We start from the raw sequence: 23,272 nt of genomic DNA, 5'->3' as shown, positions 1-23,272 counted from the left end.
TCCTGGGATCGAGCCCCGCATCGGGCTCCTGGCTCGGCGGGAAGCCTGCTTCTCCCTCTCCCACTCCCCCACTTGTGTCCCCTCTCTCGCTGTCTCTTTGTCAAGTAAATAAATAAAATCTTTAAAAAAAAAAAAAAAAAAAAAAAAAGAATACACACTGGTTAGCAAAAAAAATAAAATAAAAAAAGACAAAGTCTCTAAACCCAGTAGGAGGAAGAAAGAATAAATATACCACAATTACAAGATGCTACTTGCTATCAGTATAGACAGAGAATACGAAGAACCAATTTAGATAGAGTACAAAGCTGAGACATCAAAGACAAATATGAAACTTCTTACATTGCTGCACATACAAATGAGGCCTTACATAATATGTTTTGTTTGAGTTAAGGGGGGGGGGATTTTTTTCAATTAAAAAAAATACGTCTTTTTCCTTTTGCCTCATTGCATCTGAGAGAGCGAGATGGGTCCCCAGCAGCTCTCCTGGAGCCATCCTAGGAAGTTTGCCCAGGGTTCTCCTTCTTGCCGCCTATGCTCAAACTGGTACAGTCTGATCAGGAAATACAGCCTCAATATGGGCCACCAGTATTTCTGTCAGTACACGAAGGACATAGGCTTCATTTAGTTGGATTAAGTAAACTTCTTTGAATGGGTCATCCAAGATACCTACCTCACCTGCAGATATCCAAGATACCTACCTTAATGCTAGCTCATTGTATATAAAATAAAAATACTTCAATTAAAAAAAATATGTATGTGATGTTTGTAGAAGGGCATTCATCAAATGTTAAAAGTGATTTCTGGCATATATGTATGTATGGATTTTTGTGACCTCTGGCTTGTGCCAGAGTGCTCTTACTTTTTTTTCTTAAATACTGAATACCTAAAAATAGTATTTGTAACATGTATAAGTTATAAGAAGGAATAATAGAATAATACCCATAGACCCAACACCCAGCTTAAGAAATAATGTGCTACCAAAACACTTTGACTTTCTAACCTTTACCATTTCTGGTAATGACTAAACTTTTTACCAAGAGCACATATCACCCTTACAACAACAAAAACTGTATGTATACTTTTTAAAATCAAATAAATTATCTTACCAGGTTACTATTCGTTACTCCCTCAATTAACTAGATAGGAGAAATAAGAATTTCCAGAGAAAACACAAAAGCTGGGCCCACAGACTATTAGAAACTACAATGATGCAATTCTTTTAGCCCAGTGGCTTTCACACTTTTTTGTTTAAAGCCCCAGATCTGTATTTCTACCCAGTACAAAATGAAGAAAGAGAGCTCTTAGGCGGGGGAGGAGAGTGCATGCTGCCGCTGAACGGAAGGCAGACCCTCACCGTTGAGCTAGGAGGGAAAACAAGAGAAGCTCCTAGAACCACATCATATCAGCAAGCTGGGAAAGGAGGACCAGTGGCTCACAAGTATACTTACTTTTCAGTTTCTGTCCCCGGATAGAGATTGTAGGCCTCATAAGAATTTCTACAAGGAGCTATATATTAAAAAAAAAGTTAACAATGAAAGAGAAGAAAATTGGGTAAAATCTTCAAAATTAACTCCAAGCACAACTTATAAAACAATCTTTGCCATGACAACTGATGACCCAAATATCTGTCATAGTACTGAAAGGCCCTCTGGTTTCCAACACAGCTAGAAGGCGGTGAGGCTCGCGGGAATGAGCACTGTACCAAGGGCTAGGAAACCGTAGTCACAGCTCAGCCACCTAGTCCCCATATCAACTTGGGCAAGTCAATGTCCCTCCATGGCCTCAGCTTTCTCATTTAAAAAAATAAGCATGTTGGACTAGATAATCTCTGGGATCCAATGTGGCTTTAATTTTTTAAAAGCTATAGAACAGGGGCGCCTAGGTGGCTCAGTTGTTAGCGTCTGCCTACGGCTCAGGTCATGATCCCGGGGTCCTGGGATCGAGCCCCGCATTGGACTCCCTGCTCGGCGGGAAGCCTGCTTCTCCCTCTCCCACTCTCCCTGCTTGTGTTCCCTCTCTCGCTGTGTCTCTGTCAAATAAATAAATAAAACCTTTAAAAAAATAAAAGCTATAGAACATTATCACGAGGATTCCTCTTTTGCTTTAAGAACATTTATGTTCTTTTACAGACGTAAGTTAATTAAACAGAATCTCAAAAGATACACGTATAAAACCGTTAATACAGATTTCTATGGGGGATGGGGATGATATGCATTCATTTTTCATTTTACATACTTTTAATACAACACAATTTTTACTTAAACTCTTTACAATAAGCATGCATTTAAAAACCCATTCTGTTGAGGGCGCCTGGGTGGCTCAGTTGGTTAAGCGACTGCCTTCGGCTCAGGTCATGATCCTGGAGTCCCTGGATCGAGTCCCGCATCGGGCTCCCTGCTCGGCAGGGAGTCTGCTTCTCCCTCTGACCCTCCCCCCTCTCATGTACTCGCTCGCTCTCATTCTCTCTCTCTCAAATAAATAAAAAAAAATCTTTAAAATAAAAAAAAAATAAAAAAAAAAAACCATTCTGTTGAGACAAAGGACAGTTTATTATGAGAAAACGGTCATCAGGAAGATATAACAATTATAAATACATGCACCTAACAACAAAACCTCAAAGTACATAAAGCAAAAGCTGACAGAACTGAAGTAAACAGACGATTCAAAAATAAGACACTTCAATATCCTACCTTTAATAATGGACAACTAAGCATCACCAAAGAAATAGGAAGACTTGAACATTATAAAACCAACAAGCTCTAACAGACATCTATAGAAGATTTTGCCTAGCAACAGAATACACATTCAACTCAAGCACACGTGGAATATTCTCCAGGATAAATCACATATTAGACCATAAAACAAGCCTCATAAATTAAAAGGCACTGAAATTACCAAAGCATATTCTCTGACCACAATGAAATGAAATTAAAAATTAATAACAGAAAGATTTTGGGAAATTCACCAATGTGGATAATTAAAAAACAAATCCTAATTAATCAGTGAGTCAAAGAAGAAATCACAAGGAAAACTGGAAAATACTTTGAGATAGATGAATACAGTAAAACTTATGATATAGCTAAAGCAGTGTTTAGAGGGAAATTTATAGATTTGTAAATGCCTATACTTAAAAAAAAACAAAAAACAAAAAAGAATTATCTCAAACCAGTAACCTAATCTTCCATACTGAGACAGTGGAAAAAGAGGTACAAATGCAAAGCAAGCAGAAAAAAGGAAAAAATAATTAGGGTAAAAACTAATTTAGTAAATCAACTGTATCACCACTGACCTTACAGAGAACAAAAATTACCTTCCTTCTGATGGACACTTTTAACTACTATATATGAAGCTACACTAAGCATCTTCGTATACAAAGTTTCATCTCATTTTGACTTATGTCTTCATGAGAGATTTACAGAAATGTAAGCAACGCAAAATGGGTAATGATCTTTAAGGTTTAAGGCATACTACACAGTTTTCAAAAGAGATGCCTCACTTCTCACAATCATCCAAAGGCATAAGATGCTCAACCACACGGAATATAAATTCAAGTGGAAGATGAACTAAATCAATGAATAAATGAAAAGTTCCTGAATGCCAAGCTATGGATTACACCTGGTCCACAGACATTTCATTTGGTCCACACCTACTGAAAAGCTGGGAGATTTTACGTAAGAATCTAGATTTCCCACATCCCCTAGGGCAACCGCAATTAATGGGCATTAAAGAGTCATTTCCCCATAAAAGGGACCACACTCTCCACTTCTCCACAGTCCCTGCAGGCATTTAATTTACACACAATCCCACTGATAGAAGAATGCAAATTTTAAAAACTATGAAGAGAATATACTCTTAGAATGCATAATGACAACCCAATTAAAAAACGGGAAAGGGAGGGGTGCCTAGGTGGCTCATTCAGTTCAGTGGCCAACTCTTGATTTTGGCTCAGGTCGTGATCTCAGGGTTGTGAAATCAAGCTCCCGTCAGGCTCCGTACTAAGCAGGGAGTCGGCTTGAAGACTCTCTCTGCCCCTCCCCCACCACGAGGTATGAGCGCTCTTCTAAAATAAATAAATAAATCTTTTTAAAAAAATTACGAAAAGGAGATATTTTCCAAGGAAGACATACAGATGACCTATAAGCACATAAAAAGATGCTCAACACCATTAGCCATAAGACAATACACATCAAAAGCACAGTGAGATACCACCTCACACCCAGGAGGATGGCTATAACCAAAAACACAGATAACAACAGATGTTGACAAGGATGTGGAAAAATAAGCACCTGCATGCACCATAGGTGGGCATGTAAAATGGTGCAGCTGCTTTGGAAAACAGTTTAAAGGGTCCTCAAAAGATTAAACGTTAAGAGTTACCAGCAAATCCACTTCCAGGTATACACCCAAAATTAATAAAAACATACGTCCACACAGCAAGTGGGACACAAATGTTAAGAGCAGCATTCTTCTTCTTTTTTTTTTTTTTTTTTTTTTTTTTTAGGATTTTATTTATTTATTTGACAGAGAGAGAGAGCACAAGCACGGGGAGCTGCAGGCAGAGGGAGAGGGAGGAGCAGGCCCCCCACTGAGCAGGGAGCCTGATGTGGGACTCAATCCCAGGACCCTGGGATCACTACCCGAGCCGAAGGCTGACCCACTGAGCCACACAGGCACCCCAGAACAGCATTATTCTTAACAGCTAAAAGGTAGAAGCCCAAAAGTCCATCAGCTGACAGATACACAAAATGTGGTATATCCATGGATATTCTTCAGCCATAAAAAGGAATAAAGTACTGATAACAGGCTACAACATGGATGAACTTGAAAACATTAAGCTAAGTAAAAACATTAAGCTAAGTAAAAGAAGTCAGTAACAGAAGACCACATATTACATGATTCCATTCAGATGAAATGTCCAGAATAGGCTTATCTATAGAGATGGAAAATAGAGTAAAAGTTGCCTATGATAGGGGTGTGTAGGGGAGTGATAGCTAAAACATATGGAGTTTTTCCTGGGGTGATAAAAATATCCTAAAATTGACTGTGGTGATGGTTGCACGTATCTATGAATTTACCAAAAACCACTGAATTGTATACTTTAATGGGTGAATTGTATGGTATGTGAACTATATCTCAATAAAGCTTTTTAAGAAACTGAAGAAATACCATTTTTCTCATATCTACTTAATAAATATTTAAAATTTACTTAAAATGTACCATTTGGTAAAGAAGGCTACTGGGGGGGCGCCTGGGTGGCTCAGTTGGTTAAGCGACTGCCTTCGGCTCAGGTCATGATCCTGGAGTCCCTGGATCGAGTCCCGCATCGGGCTCCCTGCTCGGCGGAGAGTCTGCTTCTCCCTCTGACCCTCCCCACTCTCATGTGCTCTCTCTCATTCTCTGTCTCTCAAATAAATAAATAAAATCTTAAAAAAAAAAAAAAAAAAAAAAGAAGGCTACTGGGGGCTGGTAATGTTCCATTTCATGATTTGGGTGGCAGTGACAAAGGTGAAGTTATTTTGTGATAATTACTGGTGTACTTTTCTATAAGCAAGACTTCAATAACACAGTCCATAAAAACCCACATATATACACTGTGTTGGTGATGGTGTGGATCAACAGACACTCTTATACTTTGTTACTGGGGATATAAGCTGATAAAACCTCTTAGGTATATAATTAATGAGTTTATAAACAATAAAGCACACATGTTTTGATCCCATAGGTATATACTCCCATGTACAAAAACCTTTACTGCAACCCTGTTGTAAAAGGAAAGGTGTGAGAAAACTCTAAATGCCCATCAATTGGGGCCTGGGTAAATAAATTATGGTATAATTCTACCAGGGAATACTATATAGCTATTTAAAATAATGAGGCAGATTTACATATACTGAATCTATCCCCAAGCTAGAGAATTACATGGAAAGAACAAGGTACAGAGCAGTATCTGTATATGGGGTATGCCACCTCTATGTGGGGAGAAAATAAATCTAAGGTGAGAACAGTGGGGGTTATTTACACACACACACACAAACACACACACACACACATTACCACAGAACATCTCTGGAGGGACACAGAAAAACTAGAAATCACAGGTGCCTCTGAGGAAGGGATGGGGGATAGGAGACACACCTTTCACTTTGTGCCTTAAAAAAAGAAAAAGGTGGATATATTATCAACTCAAATAAATCAATTCTTCTCATGTAAAAGCTATGGTTCAACACAGGTGAGTGCCCCTGAGCTTCTAAGATTAAAATTCTGAACTGTTGGCTATAAATTCTGAAATGTCTCATTTCTCCCATTTCAAGAGTTAAATACTCAAGCCATTAAGCAGTAGTAATAATGAACAACTACTTACATCAACACCTCCAAACAGGTCAAAAATATAAGTATTTGGATAAGTGGTTTCTTGGGTAAGTTTCCTCTCTTCAGTAACAAATGCCATAGCCTCCATGGAGAGAAGAGGAGAAATTTCCTAATTTAAAAAAAGTATACAGAGACTTTCAGTTTTAGTATCCAAGAAGAACCACACACCAAAACATCAGTTTGCATTTTAGTCACAATCTGAATGCCCATGAGCCCAAAGATAGCCCCCAATGAACAACAATAGAAAAAAATAATAATCTTACAGAAAAGCTAATACGACGATCAAAATTTGAATAATAACAACAGCTCACTTATTTAATGCTTATTATGTACCAGATATGGTTCTAAGTACTTCATGCATGACCCTTTTTAATCCTCACAAACCTACAAGATAACAGTAATTTATTATCCCAATATTATAGATAAGCAAAATGAGATACAAAGAAGTTGTCAAGGTCACACAGCTGGTAAGTGAGAGAGCCAGGATTTAAATCTAGGAAGTCTGGCTCCAGAGTTTGCACTTATGGAAGAAAAAGTAACTATTTGGGGTGAAACAGGAGATAGTGTGGGAAGAATCCAGGACCCTACTCTTATGCTCTCTTCAGGGATCTTGAGGGAAGATGGAACACGATGGGCTGGAGCAGCAGTTCTCACACAGCGGTGAACATCAGAATCACTTGAAGGACTTGTTAAAACCCATTCGGCTGAGTCCCACCTGCAGAGTTTCTGATTCAATAGGCCTGAGGTGGGGCCTGAGAGTGTGCATTTTTAACAACCTCCCAAATGCTGCTGATACTGCTGGTCCAGGTACCACACACCAAGAAAAAGCAGAACTCTTACAGACAACCTGTTATGTTGGGCACCAGACTTTGATACTTTAGCCCATCTAATCCTTAAAATAATTCAATGAAATGAGTATAGTTTTCCCCATTTTATATATGAAAAGCAAAATCACAAAGTTGCCCAGGCTCATGTAATCAGTGATTGAACCACTTACTAAAGACTGAACCACTTTCTCTGGGTCTCATTTTTCTCAACTATAAAACTAGGAGGTAATTCCTGCTGGCAACATGGTACAGTGGAAGCTGGTCTTAGAAGGATGACAAATCTGGGCTCATCATGTGATAGCCACATGCTTTGGGTGGGTTATTGCTGAGGCTGTTCTTTCAACTGAAAAAGGGAATTGTAGAAGACATCTGGGTTTGCCTGCCCACTATCTCTTTTTCTCTTCTTCAAGTAAAAGCCCCATTTCCTTGGGGAAAAGGCCCCTCACCACTTTCCACAGAGTTCTGCTGGGGCTGCCAACAAGCACCTCAGTGCTAGCCCCAGGAGCAGGTGATCAGGCCTCATCAATAGTCTCTCAGCCCCCTCACCTCGGTGGCTGGCCCAAGTTATAGAAATGTCACCCTAGCGCTGTGATCACATGGAGGAACATGAGACCAAACACAGATGTCAAGATAAGAAATGGATAGCTTAACCCTGTTCAGCCCCCTGAATTCACACCTGTGTTCTCCAGTTATGTGAGACAATAAAGGATCTTTCTTGCTAGTCTGAGTGGGTTACTGTCACTTGCAATCAAAATCATTCTGGACTAAAACAAATAAGTATACCACCAGGTCACAGAGTTACCATAAGAATTAAATACGCCTGGTACACAGGCTTCAAAGAAGCATGTGTTCGATGAATAGAGAGATAGTGATCACACAGCAAGTACTCACAAATGTTAAATTTCGCTTTCCTCTACCCTGTATCTCAGATTTTGCAGGAATCAAGTGTAATAATGTATAATTCCTTGCAAAGAGTTTTCAAACAAGTGTAAAAGACTATAATTATTTCTATCCCAAACTATAATACTAAGAATACAAAACACCTTTTTTTAATTAAATAAACTTTTATTTAGAAATGATTTTCAATTTATAGAGAAGTTGTACAGACAAAACATCTCTTCTTAAAGGTAAAACTTATTTGCTGCCTACTGTATTTTAGAATGACTTACGTGATATAATAATCAAAACTTTACCTATGAAGAACATTATATCAAGTTTCATTATGATCAACCATAACTTGCATGGGTTTTAACTGCAGCTAGTACTGGTGATCTAAATTCAAATTTGGACCCACCCCCCAAGCTAAAGTTTAGATACAGTAACTCCAGACCTACTGAACCAGAAACTCTGGGCAGATGCGTGGGGCCCAGCACTCTATTTTACCAAGCCTTCCAGGTGATTCTGATACACACTCAAGTTTGAGAACAAGTGCCTTAGCATCTCTCTGCACTCTTCCATCCCTCTCCCAACCATCAACCCCAGTTCCTTCATCTTCTTATGTTGGTCATAATGGATCAACCACCACAAGGCTACTTCCTTGAACCTTTAGCAATATGGGAGTTTTAAAAATCCTGCTCAAAAAGAATGTCATCCCAATCCCAGGACATAGTGTTGGCCTCCCAAATTAAGCAAGCACTGCCACAAAACAAGTGTGAAAAAAAGCCCAGAAGGATAGACAGAGGGAACTTAATGGTGATTATCTCTGGGTGATGGGATTATAGTTCATTTTTATTTTCTTCTTTGTACTTTTTTTGACCCAAATTTTCTACAGCTTACACATTAAAAACAGGCTATTTTAAAAAGTAAACTGAAGGAGAAAAAAACAGACATCTGTGTCACCGAGGCTTTGAGCGCAACCCTTCCAAGGCCCCTAAGAGTTACCTTGAGGATGTTTTGGCACTCAATGAAGTCACTGTGGAGGTGGCTGGTTGCATACAGCTTCAGGAGCAGCTGAGGAATGCCACTCCATTTGGACTGTTTGTCCCTCTCTGCCAAAAACGTCTCCGTGAACTGTGAGTCGAAAGAAAAAAAGAAAAAGGAACATCTTACTGGTGAGGAATGAACTACTAGCATGTATGGCAAAGGAAAGCAGCTGCCTCCTAAACACACCCAGGACAAATAATTCAAAGGTCTCTTTCTAGAAACCTTCAAAAGCTCCCCAACAGCCTATAAGCGAAAAGTCCAACTCCTTCCCTTGTGACACAGCAGCCTATGTATCACCTACCCTCCTCTCTAGCTTCATCTCTTTCCCAGTGCACGCTCCAAGCTCCAAATGCACATGTTCTCTATGTCTCTCTGCACACGTTCTTCCTTGCCTAAAATGTCGTCTCCCTGTCTTTTACCTGGAAAGCTCTTTCTCCTTCTCTGAAGTGTAAGCCAAATAACCAGAAATGTTCCTTGCTGGGTCTTCCCCTCTCTCCTCTCTTTTTTTCCTTTTAAAAGATTTTATTTCTTTATTTGAGAGAGAGAGAGAGCACATGCACACACGCACACTAGGAGCGGAGGGGAAGAAGGGAGGAAAGCATCTCAAGCAGACTCCACACTGAGCATGGAGCTCGACATGGAGCCTGACATGGAGCCCGACATGGGGCTCAATGCAGGGCTCAATCCCGCGACCCTGAGATCATGACCTCAGCCCTGAGATCAGGGCCTGAGTTGGATGCTCAACCAACTGAGCCATCCAGGCACCCCTCCCCTCTCTCCTTTCTAAGCGAATACGTGACCCTCCTCTGGGGCCTTACCTAACACTTTTCTTCTGCATCATAATTACTGATTCACTTGTCCCCCCCCTTCTGTAGATCACAAGCTCCTTCAGAGTAGGTACCAGTTGCGTTTATCATGCCCACCTTCTCTCTCTCAAAGAATGCCAGGCACAGAACAGAGACTCAGTAAATGTTTGAAGGAACCTAGTCTAATGACAGGTTCATTAATCAATTTATGGCACAGTTCCACTAACACTCTTAGGACATATCATTAACCAGGGGCCGGATGTGAATTATTTTCATATACACTTGTCCCTCGATCAGATCAAAAGCACCTTATGACTGTTATTACAGGACATGCAGGTCTTCAATAACGTCTTAGTCTATCCTGACACATATTAGTCCTATGATTTTGGACAAATCCCATTATCCTTCCTGAGCTTGTTTTCTCAGATTGTAAAAATAAGATAATACAGAAGTTAATAGAGAGGTAATGAAATGTTTGTGAGAGTAATCTGTTTGGGAGAACCAAGGGCACTACCATTTCTGTAGGTAAAAAAAAAAAAAAAAAAGACTGAATATCAGCAATTTCATATCATTCAAGCTAGTTCAAATCAAGGCAAGTCCAAACACAATGGGAAACCATCTTTCCTTTCTCTGAAAGGAAAAAAAGAAAACATGGGGGGGCGCCTGGGTGACTCAGTCATTCGTTAAGTGTCTGCCTTCAGCTCAGGTTATGATCCCAGGGTCCTGGGACAGAGCCCCACAACAGGCTCCCTGCTCGGCAGGAAGCCTGCTTCTCCCACCCCAATCCTCCTGCTTGTGTTCCCTCTCTCGCTGTGTCTCTGTCAAATAAATAAAATCTTAAAAAAAAAAAAAAAAGAAAACAAACATGGTTTTATGGGACTCAGCAAAAGTAGTGTTTACAAATTTACAGGTATAAACATTTATATTAAAAAGGAAAGATATCTCAGATAAATTACCTAAACTTCCACCATGAGAAACTAGAAAAGAATAAACCAAACCCCAACAAGCACAAGGAAATAAATACTACTACAAAAATAAATGATATGGAGAACAGAAAAATAGTCAAGAAAAATCAAACAAAATCAAAAGTTGGTTCTTTGAAAAGATCAACAAAATTAAAACTTTAGTTATAATGACCAACTTAACACTGACTCAAATAACTAAATTCGGGAATGAAAGAGGGGACATTACTACCAAACATATAGAAATAAAAAGGTTTATAAAGAAATAGTAACAATTATATGCCAACAAATTATATAACCTAGATGAAATGAATAAACTCCTAGAAAGACACAAACTGAAACTGACTCAAGAAGAGTTGAATCAGTGATTTAATAAGAAAAAAGGAAAGAAAACTACCTACAAAGAAAAGCCCAAGTCTAGATGCTTCACTGGTAAATTCTACAAAACATTTAAAGAGAAACTAAAAATTCTTCACAGATTCTTCCATAAAACAGAAAAGGGAACACTTCCCAACTCATTCTGTTACCCTGATACCAAAATCTGATAAAGATGTCACAAGAAAACTATGATGGATACAGACACAAAAATCCCCAGCAAAACACTAGCAAACCAAATCCAGCAACATGCAAAAAGGATCATACACCATAACCAAGCAAGGTATATTCCAGGAATGCAAGGTTGGTTCAACATATGAAAATTAATCAATCTAATCAACCTGATAAAGGGTATTTACCAAAAACCCACATCTATCATCATAATTAACAGTGAAAGCCTAAATGCTTTCCCACTAAGATCAGGAAAAAGAAAGGATGTTGATCCTCACCACTTCTATTTAACATTGTACTAGTGATTCAGGCCAGAGCAATTAGGTAAGAAAAAGAAATAAAGGCATCCAGATGGAAAACTGGATGGAAAAGTAAAACTATATTTGCCATCCTATGATCTTATATATAGAATACATTATGGAACCCACATATAAAACTATTAGAGCTAATAAATGAGTTCAGCAAGGTTGTAGGATAAAAATCGATATACAAAAAAATTAGCTAAATTTCTACACACTTACAATAGACAATCCAAAAATGAAATTAAGAAAACTGTCCCATTTATAATGAAACCAAAAATAATAAAACACTTAGGAATAAATTTAACAGAAGGAATACAAAACTTATAAAATGAAACTACAAAAAATCATTGAAAGAAATTAAAGGAAGTCTAAATAAATGGAAAGCTATCCATGTTCATAGATTGGAAGGCTTAATATTGCTAAAATGGCAATACTTCCTATATTGATTCAATGCAGTTTCTACCACAATCCCAGGTGGCTTCATTAAAGAAACTGACAACCTGATATTAAAATTCATATGGAAATGCAAGGGACCCAGGATGGCCAAAATAATCTTGAAAAAAGAGTACAAAGTTGGAAGAATCACACTTTCTGATTTCCAAGTTTATTATAAGCTTATAATAATCAAGACTTTAGCATAAGGTTAAACTAGATCAATGGAACAGTACTGAGATTCCAAAATTAAATCCCCACATTTATGGTCAACTGATTTTTGACAACAGTGTCAACACAATTCAATGAGGAAAAAAAAAAGTCTTTTCAACAACTGTTGCTGGGACAACTGGTATCCATAAGCAAAAGAATGAAGATGGACTCCTTTATACATAGCATATACAGAAATTAACTCAAAATGGATCAAAGACCTAAATGTAAGAGCTAAAACTATAAAACTTTTAGAGGAAAACATAGACATAGATTTCATAACCTTAGATTAAGCAATGATTTCTTAGATATGACCTTTAAAAAACAAGTAAACAAAGGAAAAACAGGTAATTCATCACACTGAAAACATAAAGAACAATTATATGAACATCTCAATTGATCCAGAAAAAGCATTTTGTAAAATGCAACATCATAAACTGAAAAAAGAAGTGAACAAATAATGGTATCTGCAGAAAACCTTGAGCAAACATCATACTTAGTGGTGAAATGTTTAAGGCTTCCCCTCTTAGATCAGGAACATGCCACTTCAACTCAGGCAGCACAGTTAGGGAAGAAATAGAAAAAATATAAGATTGGAAAGGATAAAACCTTCATTTGTAGATATGATATTTGCAAATGACTGCACACATACACAATCCAAAAGAATCTAAAGGTAAAGTATTAAAATATAAGGGCCATGTAAATACAAGAATGACATAAAATCAATCTTGTTTTTATATTACACCTACAGTTAAAGAGGGAGTAAGAGAGGAGGAGGGGAGGAAAGGGAAGGGGAAGGGAGAGAATGACTGTATTGTACTCAATAGATTGAATGCAATCCCAAACAAAATTTTGTTGTAAAAATGTACAAATTCATTCTAAAATGTATATGCAAATGGCAAAGGGCTAAGAAGAGCCAAGGAACTCTTGAAGATAACTAAGCAGGAGAAGCCACTCCTATTCAATACACTATAGCCAAAATCAACACATATAAAGTTACAGAAAATAAGACAAAGTGATATCAGCACAAGGATAAACAGACCAGTGGAAAAAAATAGACAGGAAACTGACATGAAAACAGACACCACAGCGCACTGGTGGAAAAAGCAACTTTTCAATAAATAATGTGGGGTCAATTGGATTACCTTTATGGACAAGCTTACACCACATCCAACAATAAATTCCAAATGGAACATATATTTAAATGTAAAAGGCAAAACAATAAAGCTTCTAGAAAATAAACAGAATTTCTTCATGATCCTTAGGGTAGGGAAAGATTTCTTAAATTGAATCTAAAAAGTGCTAACCATAAAGGAAAATAGTGATACAATGAGCCATATTAAAATTAAGCACTTGTGTTCACCGAAAGATCTTTTCAGAGACTAAAAAGGGAAGCCACCAAATGAGAGAAATATTTGTAAAACATCATTAGAAAGGCTCATATCCAGGAAATGAAAAGAACTTCAAATCAATAAAAAGAAAAAAAAAACCCAATAGAGAAAAATATGCAAAGGATCTAAACAGGCCATCCACAAAAGATGATGTTCAAATGGCCAACAGACTTCTGAAAAGGTGCTTAACTTCATTAGTCATCAGGGAAACACAGACCAAAACCATAATGAGATACCAATACACAAACACTAGAATGGCCAAATTTAAAAAGACTGACAACACCATGCATGGGTTAGTGAGAACATGAAACAGGAACTCTCATACATTGCTGGTGAGACTATAAACTAGTACAACCACTTGGGAAAGTGTTCGATAACAGCTATTGGTGCTGAACCTATGCATATCCTATAACCCAGCAATTCTACTTCTAAGTATATACCCAAAAGAAATTGTGCATATATGCATCAGGAGACACGTACAAGAATACTCATATAAGTGGTACCCATAAAAGCCCCAAACTGGAAAAATCTCAGATACTCATCAAAGGTAGAATGAATTGTGGTTTGTTAATAGAATACTACACAGCGATAAAAATTAATGAACTACAGCTTCACCATTATCATGAATGAATCTAACAAATATTGAAAGAAAGCAGATTCAGTACATACTGCTTAATTCTATTTATGTAAAGCATAAAAACTAGTACACCTAAATACAATGTTAGAAGTCAGGCTAGTAATTTCATTTGGAGAGGAGGAAAAGTAGAGCTGCACACTAGAGGTGTGCAGTGATCTGGTTGGCTGCTACATAGTTGATGGTAGGAGAGAAAATGGCTTTTAAAAATAGAAGGACCCTAAAAAAATTTTTTTAATTAAAAAATAAAATTAGGAGGACCCTAAGAGAACATTCAGTGTATTTTACAGAGGAAATTAATGTCAGGTGATAGACATGACTTTTTCATAGTTGTTACATATTTTTTAGTTGTTACATATTTTAATGTATATCTACACAAAATGTCCAGCACAATGAATAAAAAGAAAGACTCACCATAATTAAATTTCAGAATGCCAGAGAGAGAGATGATCCTAAAAGCTTTCAGGGGGTGAGGGGTGGGAAAATAGGTCATATACTAAGGAATGGGACTCAGAACAGAACCTCTCAACAGTTACACCAAATGCTTAAAGACAATGGAATTAACAGCATTAAAAATTTAGGGAAAATAACCTCCAACTTAGAATTTTATACCCAGCTAAACTTAATATACAAGAATAAAAGACATTTCCAAACATGCAACTTAAAAAAAAAAAAAGCCACTTCTCATGTCCTCTTTCTTAGGAGCCTACTAGAGAATGCACTCCCCCAAGAAAGACAGGATTCTTGAAACAAAGGATCTAAAACATAAAAAAAGTAAGTAAAACGCTTTGAATTTGGTGAAAGGAAACCCCAAGAATTCAGATATATAGCTGTCCTAGCAAGGAACTAATTCAAATTGGAGGAAGAGGGAGAATTCCAAGAAGGATTTCTTTTTAAAAAAGAAAGTTTTAGAACTGGGACTAAATTATAAGCACACAAAAAGCAAAGCAAATAAAAAAAAAATTTTAATGAGATTATTCTAGTGAAAGAAGCCAGACTCAAAGGCTACATATGGTACAGTTCCATTGCAATGACAGTCTGTAAAAGGGCACAGGACTAGGCCAGTAAACAGATGAGCAGTGGCTAGAGGATGGGGGTAGGGAAGGGGTTAGCTACTACAAGGGAATTTTCTATATCCTAACTATAGTGGTGGTCACACAACTGCATTTGTTAAAACTCCTAGAACTAACAGGCACACCTCGGAGACATTGTGGGTTAGGTTCCAGACCACTGTAATAAAGTTAGTCAAATGAATTCTTTGGTTTTCCAGTGCACATAAAAGTTATGTTTACATTACACTGTAGTCAATTAGGTGTGAGATAGCATTATGTCTAAAAAAATGTACATGTCTTCATTAAAGAATACTTTATTGCTAAAAAATGCTATCATCTGATCTTTTAGCAAGTCTTAATCACTGATCACAGATCACTACAGTATAATAATAATGAAAGTTTGAAATACTGTGAACATTACCAAAGTGTGACAGAGACACCAAGTAAACAAATGGTGTTGGAGAATGGCACCAATAGACTTGTTTGATGCAAGGTTATCACAAACCTTCAATTTTGTAAAAATGCAGTATCCATGAAGCACAATAGACAAAGCACAAAACAAAGTATGCCTCTAAATAGGGTGAATTCTACTATATTTGTATCTCAATTCAAAAAATGGGGGGTGGGACGGGGCGCCTGGGTGGCTCAGTCGTTAAGCGTCTGCCTTCGGCTCAGGTCATGATCCCGGGGTCCTGGGATCGAGTCCCGCATCGTGCTCCCTGCTCAGCGGGAAGCCTGCTTCTCCCTCTCCCACTCCCCCTGCTTGTGTTCCTGCTCTCGTGATCTCTCTCTCTGTAAAATAAATTAAAAAATCTTAAAAAAAAAAAATGGGGGGTGGGGGAGACAGTGGCTTTTAACTCAAAGGGAAACAAAAAAATATACAAAGCATATACTGTTGTATACTATATGGCTCTACTGCAAACAATGATATCATCATGATCATCATCATATACTTAACCCCAACAGCCTAAATTGTGATATAATTATATTAGGAGAATGAAAAAGAAATATGTGGCATAGGGTGTTGTGAATTAAATCCTAGTTTACAAGGGAAGAAAACTGATAATGTCTAAAACTGAAAAGTCAAGAAATAGCCTTAAAAGCATGTTACTTAGAAATACTGGCTACCCTGTTTCCTGCAGGACCCTTCCCCTGCAAAACAAACAGCTACAGTATGGACAGTGGCTGTGTGGGGAGGGTAGAACTGAGGGGTAAAAAGTGGGGCAGGGCACAGCCATTTTTAATTACAAGGCTCACCATACCCAGAGAGCTTTCCTATCGTATTCCAAATATTCAACTACACAAGGAATTTCTTTTACCACGTCTACATTGTCTTACAAGGCTTTTACTCCCGTTTAAAAATAATCATTTGGATTTTGTTTTCCTTGTGAACAGCTGAGTACTGTGATGAAAGAGCCACCAATCCAGTCATCTTCAAAGCTAAATTACTGGCAGGTGTTGTATGGGTTTCTTCTCTTGGAGTACTTGTGGTTTGACAGTTTATAGCAGTGATAATCTCTTACATCATGCTGCCTAAGCTGTCAGCCTGTTCAGTGGATGTGACATTTCCAGACACTTAGTTTTCATTGACTTATTTTCTCTTTACTGCATTCTTTTTAAACAAAGGCTGAATTTCATAAACATATATGTATATCTTATTTGTTTAGTCCTAAGTGTAAGATATCTTTTTTTTAAATTTATTTATTTTTGAGAGAGAGACAGCACGCAAGGGGCAGGGAGCAGAGGGAGAAGCAGGCTCCCCGCTGAGCAAGGAGCCCGATGTGGGACTTGATCCCAGGACCCTGGGATCATGACCTGAGCCGAAGGCAGATCTTAACCGACTAAGGTGCCCTAGTCCTAAGTGTAAGATACCTTATGTCTTACAATATCATATTAAATGCAAGTAAATAGCTGTCTTTAAAAATAATTCATGAAGATGAACTACTTTGTTAGGTTATTCTGATTATAAATGTTAACCAAGGAATACTTGTGTCCATTTTAATGGGATTTGTTTTGTTTTAATATAATTAGGAGTGAATTTTATAGTTTGTAAGTACAAAAACTTCCTGTTGAAATGAATAGTATTTCTATTTTTAATTTATGAGAATTTATCCTACCCCAGGGTTTTTCAATACCAAATTACCCTTGACAGGCAAGGGAAGGCTGTATTTGACTTAAACCCCTAGGTTTCACAAGTACTAATGCTTAGGATGAGGCTAAAACAAGTTGTGCTTATTGAAATTAACAAAAAAAAAGAAAAAAGAAAAAAAAGGAGGGGTCAATCTCAAGAAAAAGTATGAAGTAAGTAACATTCAGGTAGAAATCAGATATGCCAGTAATCATGAAGGAAGCAATGATTAGCATTTGGGAAATAGAATGAGGATGCCGTAACCTAGTTTGTCACCAGACTGCCAAACCGAAGGATGAGCTCTAGGGGTGGTGGGTCATGACCTGTTTGAGTTACTCTGCTTTGAGCCTAGGGTTTGCCTAGTCTACCCCTTTCCCTCAACTCCTACTGATCATGCAGGTCTTGTGCACCCAACTCTAAGGAATATGGATTTGATTCTAACTGCAGTGGGATGCCACTGGAGGGCTTTAAGCAAGGGATCTGTAAGATCTAATTTGCTGTAAGGATCAAACGTGCTGATAAACATACATAGGCTCTGTAAACACTAAGGCATTACACCAGCATTACTTTATTACCTTGAAGAGGACAAATTAAATGGGAGAAAAGAAAAGAAAATATACTAAAACCCACATAGCACAGGCCCATTCTAAATCATGTGGTCTGGAGTCTTCTCCCAGACTTCTCTTAAATCCCATTTAGGGAAATGGGGAAGAGTTGGGGATGATCAGGTTTGGTGAAAGAGTACAGGGAATCAGGAATTTTATTTGACATATTAAGTTTGGGATGTCCACTAGACATCTAAGTGGAGGTGTTGAGAAGATATTTGGATATAACCATCTGGAGCTAATGGGAGAAATCTGGATGGAAATATAGATTTAGGATAAATCAGAATATAGGGAATTTGTTAAACAATACTCGCTAAACTTTACAGCATGCTCACTATTTTTTTTTTTTTTAATTTTATTTATTTGACAGAGAGAGACACAGCGAGAGAGGAAACACAAGCAGGGGGAGTGGGAGAGGGAGAAGCAGGCTTCCCGCGGAGCAGGGAGCCCGATGCGGGGCTCGATCCCAGGACCCTGGGATCATGACCTGAGCCGAAGGCAGACGCTTAACGACTGAGCCACCCAGGCGCCCCTGCTTACTACATTTTAAAACACCATTTTAAGTGCTTTATATGTATAAACTCTCTTGATCCTTACCACAATCTTACAGGTTAGGTCTCATGATTAGCCCTATTTTACAAATGAAGAAACTGAGGCATAAAGAGATTAAGTAACTTGCCCTAACACAGACAGCAAGTATGTACCAGAGCTGGGATTCAAACCTAGGATATATGACTCTAGAACTCTTTAAAGCCACGAGACTGTTTAGGAGTAGAGACAGGATTGAGGAGGAGGAAGAATGAGCCCTCACCAACAGTATTCCAATTCAAACAATTTTCTGGGTCCTGGCTATCAAGGGCCTGACACTGTTTATAGGCTCTGCAGACACAAAGTCCCTTAAGAAGACAAAGTCCCGGGGCGCCTGGGTGGCTCAGTCGTTAAGCGCCTGCCTTTGGCTCAGGTCATGATCCCAGAGTCCTGGGATCAAGCCCCGCATCGGGCTCCCTGCTCAGCGGGAAGCCTGCTTCTTCTTCTCCCACTCCCCCTGCTTGTGTTCCCTCTTTCACTGTGTCTCTCTCTGTCAAATAAATAAAATCTTTAAAAAAAAAAAAAAAAAAAAAGAAGACAAAGTCCCTTAGTCCCTTAAGAAGCCCAGTCTAACAGCTACAAGCTGATGGCAACTATTTACTGAACATCTACTATTGCCTCACACTGGCCAAGCCTTTTAGACATATGATGTCACTTAATCCTCCAAACAGCCCTATGAGACAGATATTACTATTGCCATTTTAGAAATAAGGAAACAGAGCTTCAGGAAGTTTAAATAACATAACCTAGGTCACTCAACTAGTAAGTGAGAGAACTAGGGTTCAATCTAGGTCCACCTTCCTTCAAAATACAGTCTTCTCCAAGGAAATCCTGTTACATGCTACCACATGGATGAACTTTGAGGACTTTAAGCTAATTGGAATTAGCCAATCACAAAAAGACAAATACTCTTTGATTCCACTTCTATGAAGTATCGAAAGTAGTCAAATTCATAGAAACAAAAAGTAGAATGGTAGTTGTCTGCAGCTGGGGGAAAGGAGGTGGGAGGGAAGTTGTTTAATGGGTATAGAGTCTCAAACTGGCAAGATGAAAAAATCCTGGAGCTCTGATTCACAACAATGTGAACACACTTAACACTGCTGAACTGTACACTTAAAAATGGGTAAGATGGGAAACTTCATGTCACGTGTTCACAACTTAAAATTTTTTTCAATCTGGTCTTTCCCAGTATACCACATGCCATAATGGACATGCTTACTGTGCTATGGAAATGCCTGTGAGAAAAGAATTTACCTCTAATGTAGGGAAAGGGGGTGTGTGAGGCAAGGAAGAGATCAAGGAAAGTTACCAAGAAAGGATACATTTGAAAGATGAAATTCCCCACTCTACCCTCACCAGAGTTTTAGGAAGATCTCTCCATCTCAACCTCTGAAAGAGCTTCCACACCTGCATACAACTCCTGATTACCACAATAATCAGCCTGAACCAGGCTCAAGAATATTCTAGCACCCTTCTATCTGGTGAGCTTCTCCAATCTCCTCCCAAGTCATCCAGCACTGGAAACAAATTAAGTGTCCTAAATTGCCTCATTGATTATGCCGAATGACTTTTGTGGCTCCCTACTGCCCCCAGAATGTAAAGGGTTAGCAAGATGGGTGTTTAGTAGATCACCTAAATTTTCTGAGCCTCAGTTTCCTCATCTATGTTGAGGCAGGAGTCCTGACACCTCATTCAGAAGCCTGAAGATTAAATGAAAACACTGTATATCTTGCACAATGCTTGATCTGAAGTATGTGCTCAGTGAAGGTGAGTTAGCTCCCTTTCTGCCTGTCCCTACAACCCAGCTAGGTAAGGCATTTTGGTTTAAAGAGCAAGTCTTTCCAGGATGTTAAGGCAGATAGAGAAGAATGCAGGGGGAAAAAGTTGCTCAACTATGATTATCTGATGTTCAGGAAAATACTGCTCACCCAGAACTGGTTCTTCATCTGTAACCTGCTAACACAGAGACCACCTGGTTTTATCTTTATTCTGTCCTTTTAATCATATGAGTAATACTGAAATGGCTCAAGTTTATAGATATATAGATACATATAGTATACTGTGAAAAATCTCACTCCCATTCTCTCCCCCATCTACCCAACTGCCAGTGACTCCCACCAACCACTGTATTAGTCTCTTGTGTAGCCTTCAAAAAGTTTCTATATGCAAAAGCTGTCTTTAAATTAAGCTTATGTTTTACAGGTGCGTTTGCAACCTAAGTTCTGGGAATGAAAGGGGGTAGCAGGAGCGAGGAGCCTAGGTCTTTTCATCCTGCCTTACCCTAAAGCAGTGTCCTTCATTCATTCAAAAAATACTAATTATATATTGGGCGCCTATTATAAGCCAGATACCAAGTACAGCATTAACTGACTGATTATCCTTCAACCCTTACTAAGCAACAAAAACGCACTTAACGCTTTACACAATTGTCTCCACTGATCCTCACACCACTTTAAGAGGCAGGTTACTAATTATCATCTCCATTTTACAAATGAGAAAAGTGAGGCACCGAAAGATAACTTGCTCAAGCAAGGCTTTGAATCCAGGCCTGACTCCAAAGTCCTCGCTCTTAACCATGACGCTCTACATTGGCAAAACAGATACAGTCCCTGCACCCTTTGGAGCTCAGCCTAACGTGGGATACAGGCGAGGAGAAGGGTAGACAACAAAGAAATATGTAATTACAGACTAAGAAAGTAATGTGAGCGAAACGAATTCAGGGCTGTGACTGAGTAACAATGGGGACCTACTTTAGAAGTGGGGTAGGGAGTAGTGTCAAGGAAAGGCCTCTCCGAGTATGACATTTATGATAGGCGTAGGAACCGTTCGGGGGCTGCAATGACGACCCACCACCCAATTCACGGGGGAGAAACTCGAGGCTCTTAGAAGCTAAAGCAAACTCGCTCAGGGTCCCCCAGATGTGTAGACGTGGCGCAGGGTTGGGAGGATCCAGGAGCTGGGCCCAGGACTCGTACACGCCATCGATGCCCGATGCAGCCCAGGCCCGCTCGGCCCCTAACCGGGGCCTCTAGCCGGCTGCTGCCCACCGCCCCGCGGCGGCGGCTGACAGCATACGGACAGCCTGCAGGGAGGCCCTGCGGCCAGCTAAGAGGGGTCGGGCCCGTGCTGCGGAGGCCTGCAAAAGGCCTCTTCTCCGGCTCCCCGCCAGCTCCCGCCCGGTCCGCCCCGCCCCGCCCCTCCGGGCCGGCTTCGTACCTGCACGGCCCGGACCAGGCCCCGGCCGGTCAACTGGCCCTGCCGCAGCTGCAGCAGAATGTTACCGGGCCGCGGCCGGCCGCCCCATCCGCCCCAAGCCGCCACCGTTGCCGCTGCCCGTCGCCCTCGGCCGGCCCCAGACCCAGCAGCCGCCGGCGCCGCCGCCATGTCTCCTCGTCCGACAAACAGGAAGCAAGCGGCCCCGGGGCCGCGGAGATTTCTACGGGGCGGCGGAGGGGTCGCCGCAGCGCCCCCAGCGGGCCGACGGCGGAGGCGCAAGCCGCGTGGCAGGGGCCGTGCGCCCCGCGGGGCCTACTGGGATATGTAGTCTTGCTCTCTGGGGTGGGGGGGCGGGTGCGAAATTGAGATGTGGCATTTCCTGCGCCACTTGCTTTTGGGACCCCTCGGTCCAGCATTTCGGCGAGGTCCCCCGAGGTCAAAGACAAGTCCCTGCGTGCGCACTCTCCCATTTCTTGCCTGTTTGGGAGGTTACAGCCAATTGGCTAGGAAAAATTCTGGGCTCCAGTCCTGGAATCAAGCCTGCTAGTCTGATTCCTGCCTGCCTCTCTCTGCCCTTGACTCGGTGTGGATGCACCTCGGCTCTCTGCTCCTTAATTTCCCTTTTATTTCATTCAGTGAGTAGTTCCTGGGACCCTATTCAGCCAGTAAGTAGTCCCTAGAGGCCCCGAACCGGTCATGAATACAGTGGAGAGAAGAACAGACTAACTAGGTCCCTGTTTTGGAATGCAGGTTATAGCAGAAGACAGCAAATCCATACACAAAGAAAATGCATGATAACAGACTGGTTAAGTTGTGTAAGTGGGTAGGCTGTTGTGAAGTTAAGTGAAATAATGGAAGGGAAAGGGATCGGTAAATTATGACATCCTTTGTCAGAGGAAATTTGTCCTAATTTCTCCCCACCAGATAATATGTTCTCTCTACTTTGAGCCCATGTAATCATTCTTTCGGCAAGCCTCTGTGTCAGGATTGCGTTCTTGCCTCCCCTTTTCCTTTCCTGGAAGGGGTCTTGTAACATAAATGAAAGAGAAGTGCTGGGTGTAATGCAATAAGGAATGGTGGAGATTGTGACTTACCATTTATCACCCAAATCAGAAACTTTTAAGAGAAAAGAGACACTATTAATAATTATGTCGGGACAGCAGGCATGGTGACCATTATCCCAGTTTGCCTGGGATAGTCCCCATATACGTCTCCTGTTTATGTTACAAGACCCCTCCCAGGAAAGGAAAAGGGGTGTCAACAATGTCCATCTAAAATGAG

At 39.9% G+C, this 23,272-nt stretch overlaps 2 protein-coding genes across 3 annotated transcripts in view; one reads left to right on the top strand and one right to left on the bottom strand.

The window, feature by feature from the left end:
- Positions 1–22,230, bottom strand: part of TRPC4AP (transient receptor potential cation channel subfamily C member 4 associated protein) — a 65,532-nt gene extending 43,302 nt beyond the window's left edge. Inside the window, exons 1-4 of one of the 2 annotated variants that reach the window (XM_032420080.1) lie at positions 21,992–22,230; positions 9,078–9,206; positions 6,362–6,478; positions 1,449–1,506 (exon numbers count right to left, since the gene is read on the bottom strand). In XM_032420080.1, coding sequence (XP_032275971.1) covers positions 1,449–1,506; positions 6,362–6,478; positions 9,078–9,206; positions 21,992–22,159 — 472 coding nt within the window. In that variant the 5' untranslated portion in view covers positions 22,160–22,230. The remainder of the gene's footprint in view (positions 1–1,448; positions 1,507–6,361; positions 6,479–9,077; positions 9,207–21,991) is intronic. The other variant, XM_032420078.1, reaches the window with a different exon arrangement.
- LOC116642031 (40S ribosomal protein S29-like) lies at positions 171–1,424 on the top strand. Its single transcript, XM_032420081.1, has one exon. It carries the CDS (start codon positions 464–466, stop codon positions 623–625), a length of 162 nt encoding a protein of 53 aa, XP_032275972.1. The 5' UTR covers positions 171–463; the 3' UTR covers positions 626–1,424.
- Positions 22,231–23,272: the final 1,042 nt, after the last annotated feature.

The sequence above is a fragment of the Phoca vitulina genome, unplaced genomic scaffold, assembly GCF_004348235.1.
Source record: "Phoca vitulina isolate PV1807 unplaced genomic scaffold, GSC_HSeal_1.0 scaffold22, whole genome shotgun sequence".
NCBI lineage: Eukaryota > Metazoa > Chordata > Mammalia > Carnivora > Phocidae > Phoca > Phoca vitulina.
Note: the sequence above shows the minus strand (reverse complement) of the source record. Positions and strands in the feature narration are given on the sequence as shown.

What these genes read in the sequence shown, in the direction of transcription:
- LOC116642031 (XM_032420081.1), top strand. Translation starts at nt 464, where the DNA reads ATGGGTCCCCAGCAGCTCTCCTGGAGCCATCCTAGGAAGTTTGCCCAG.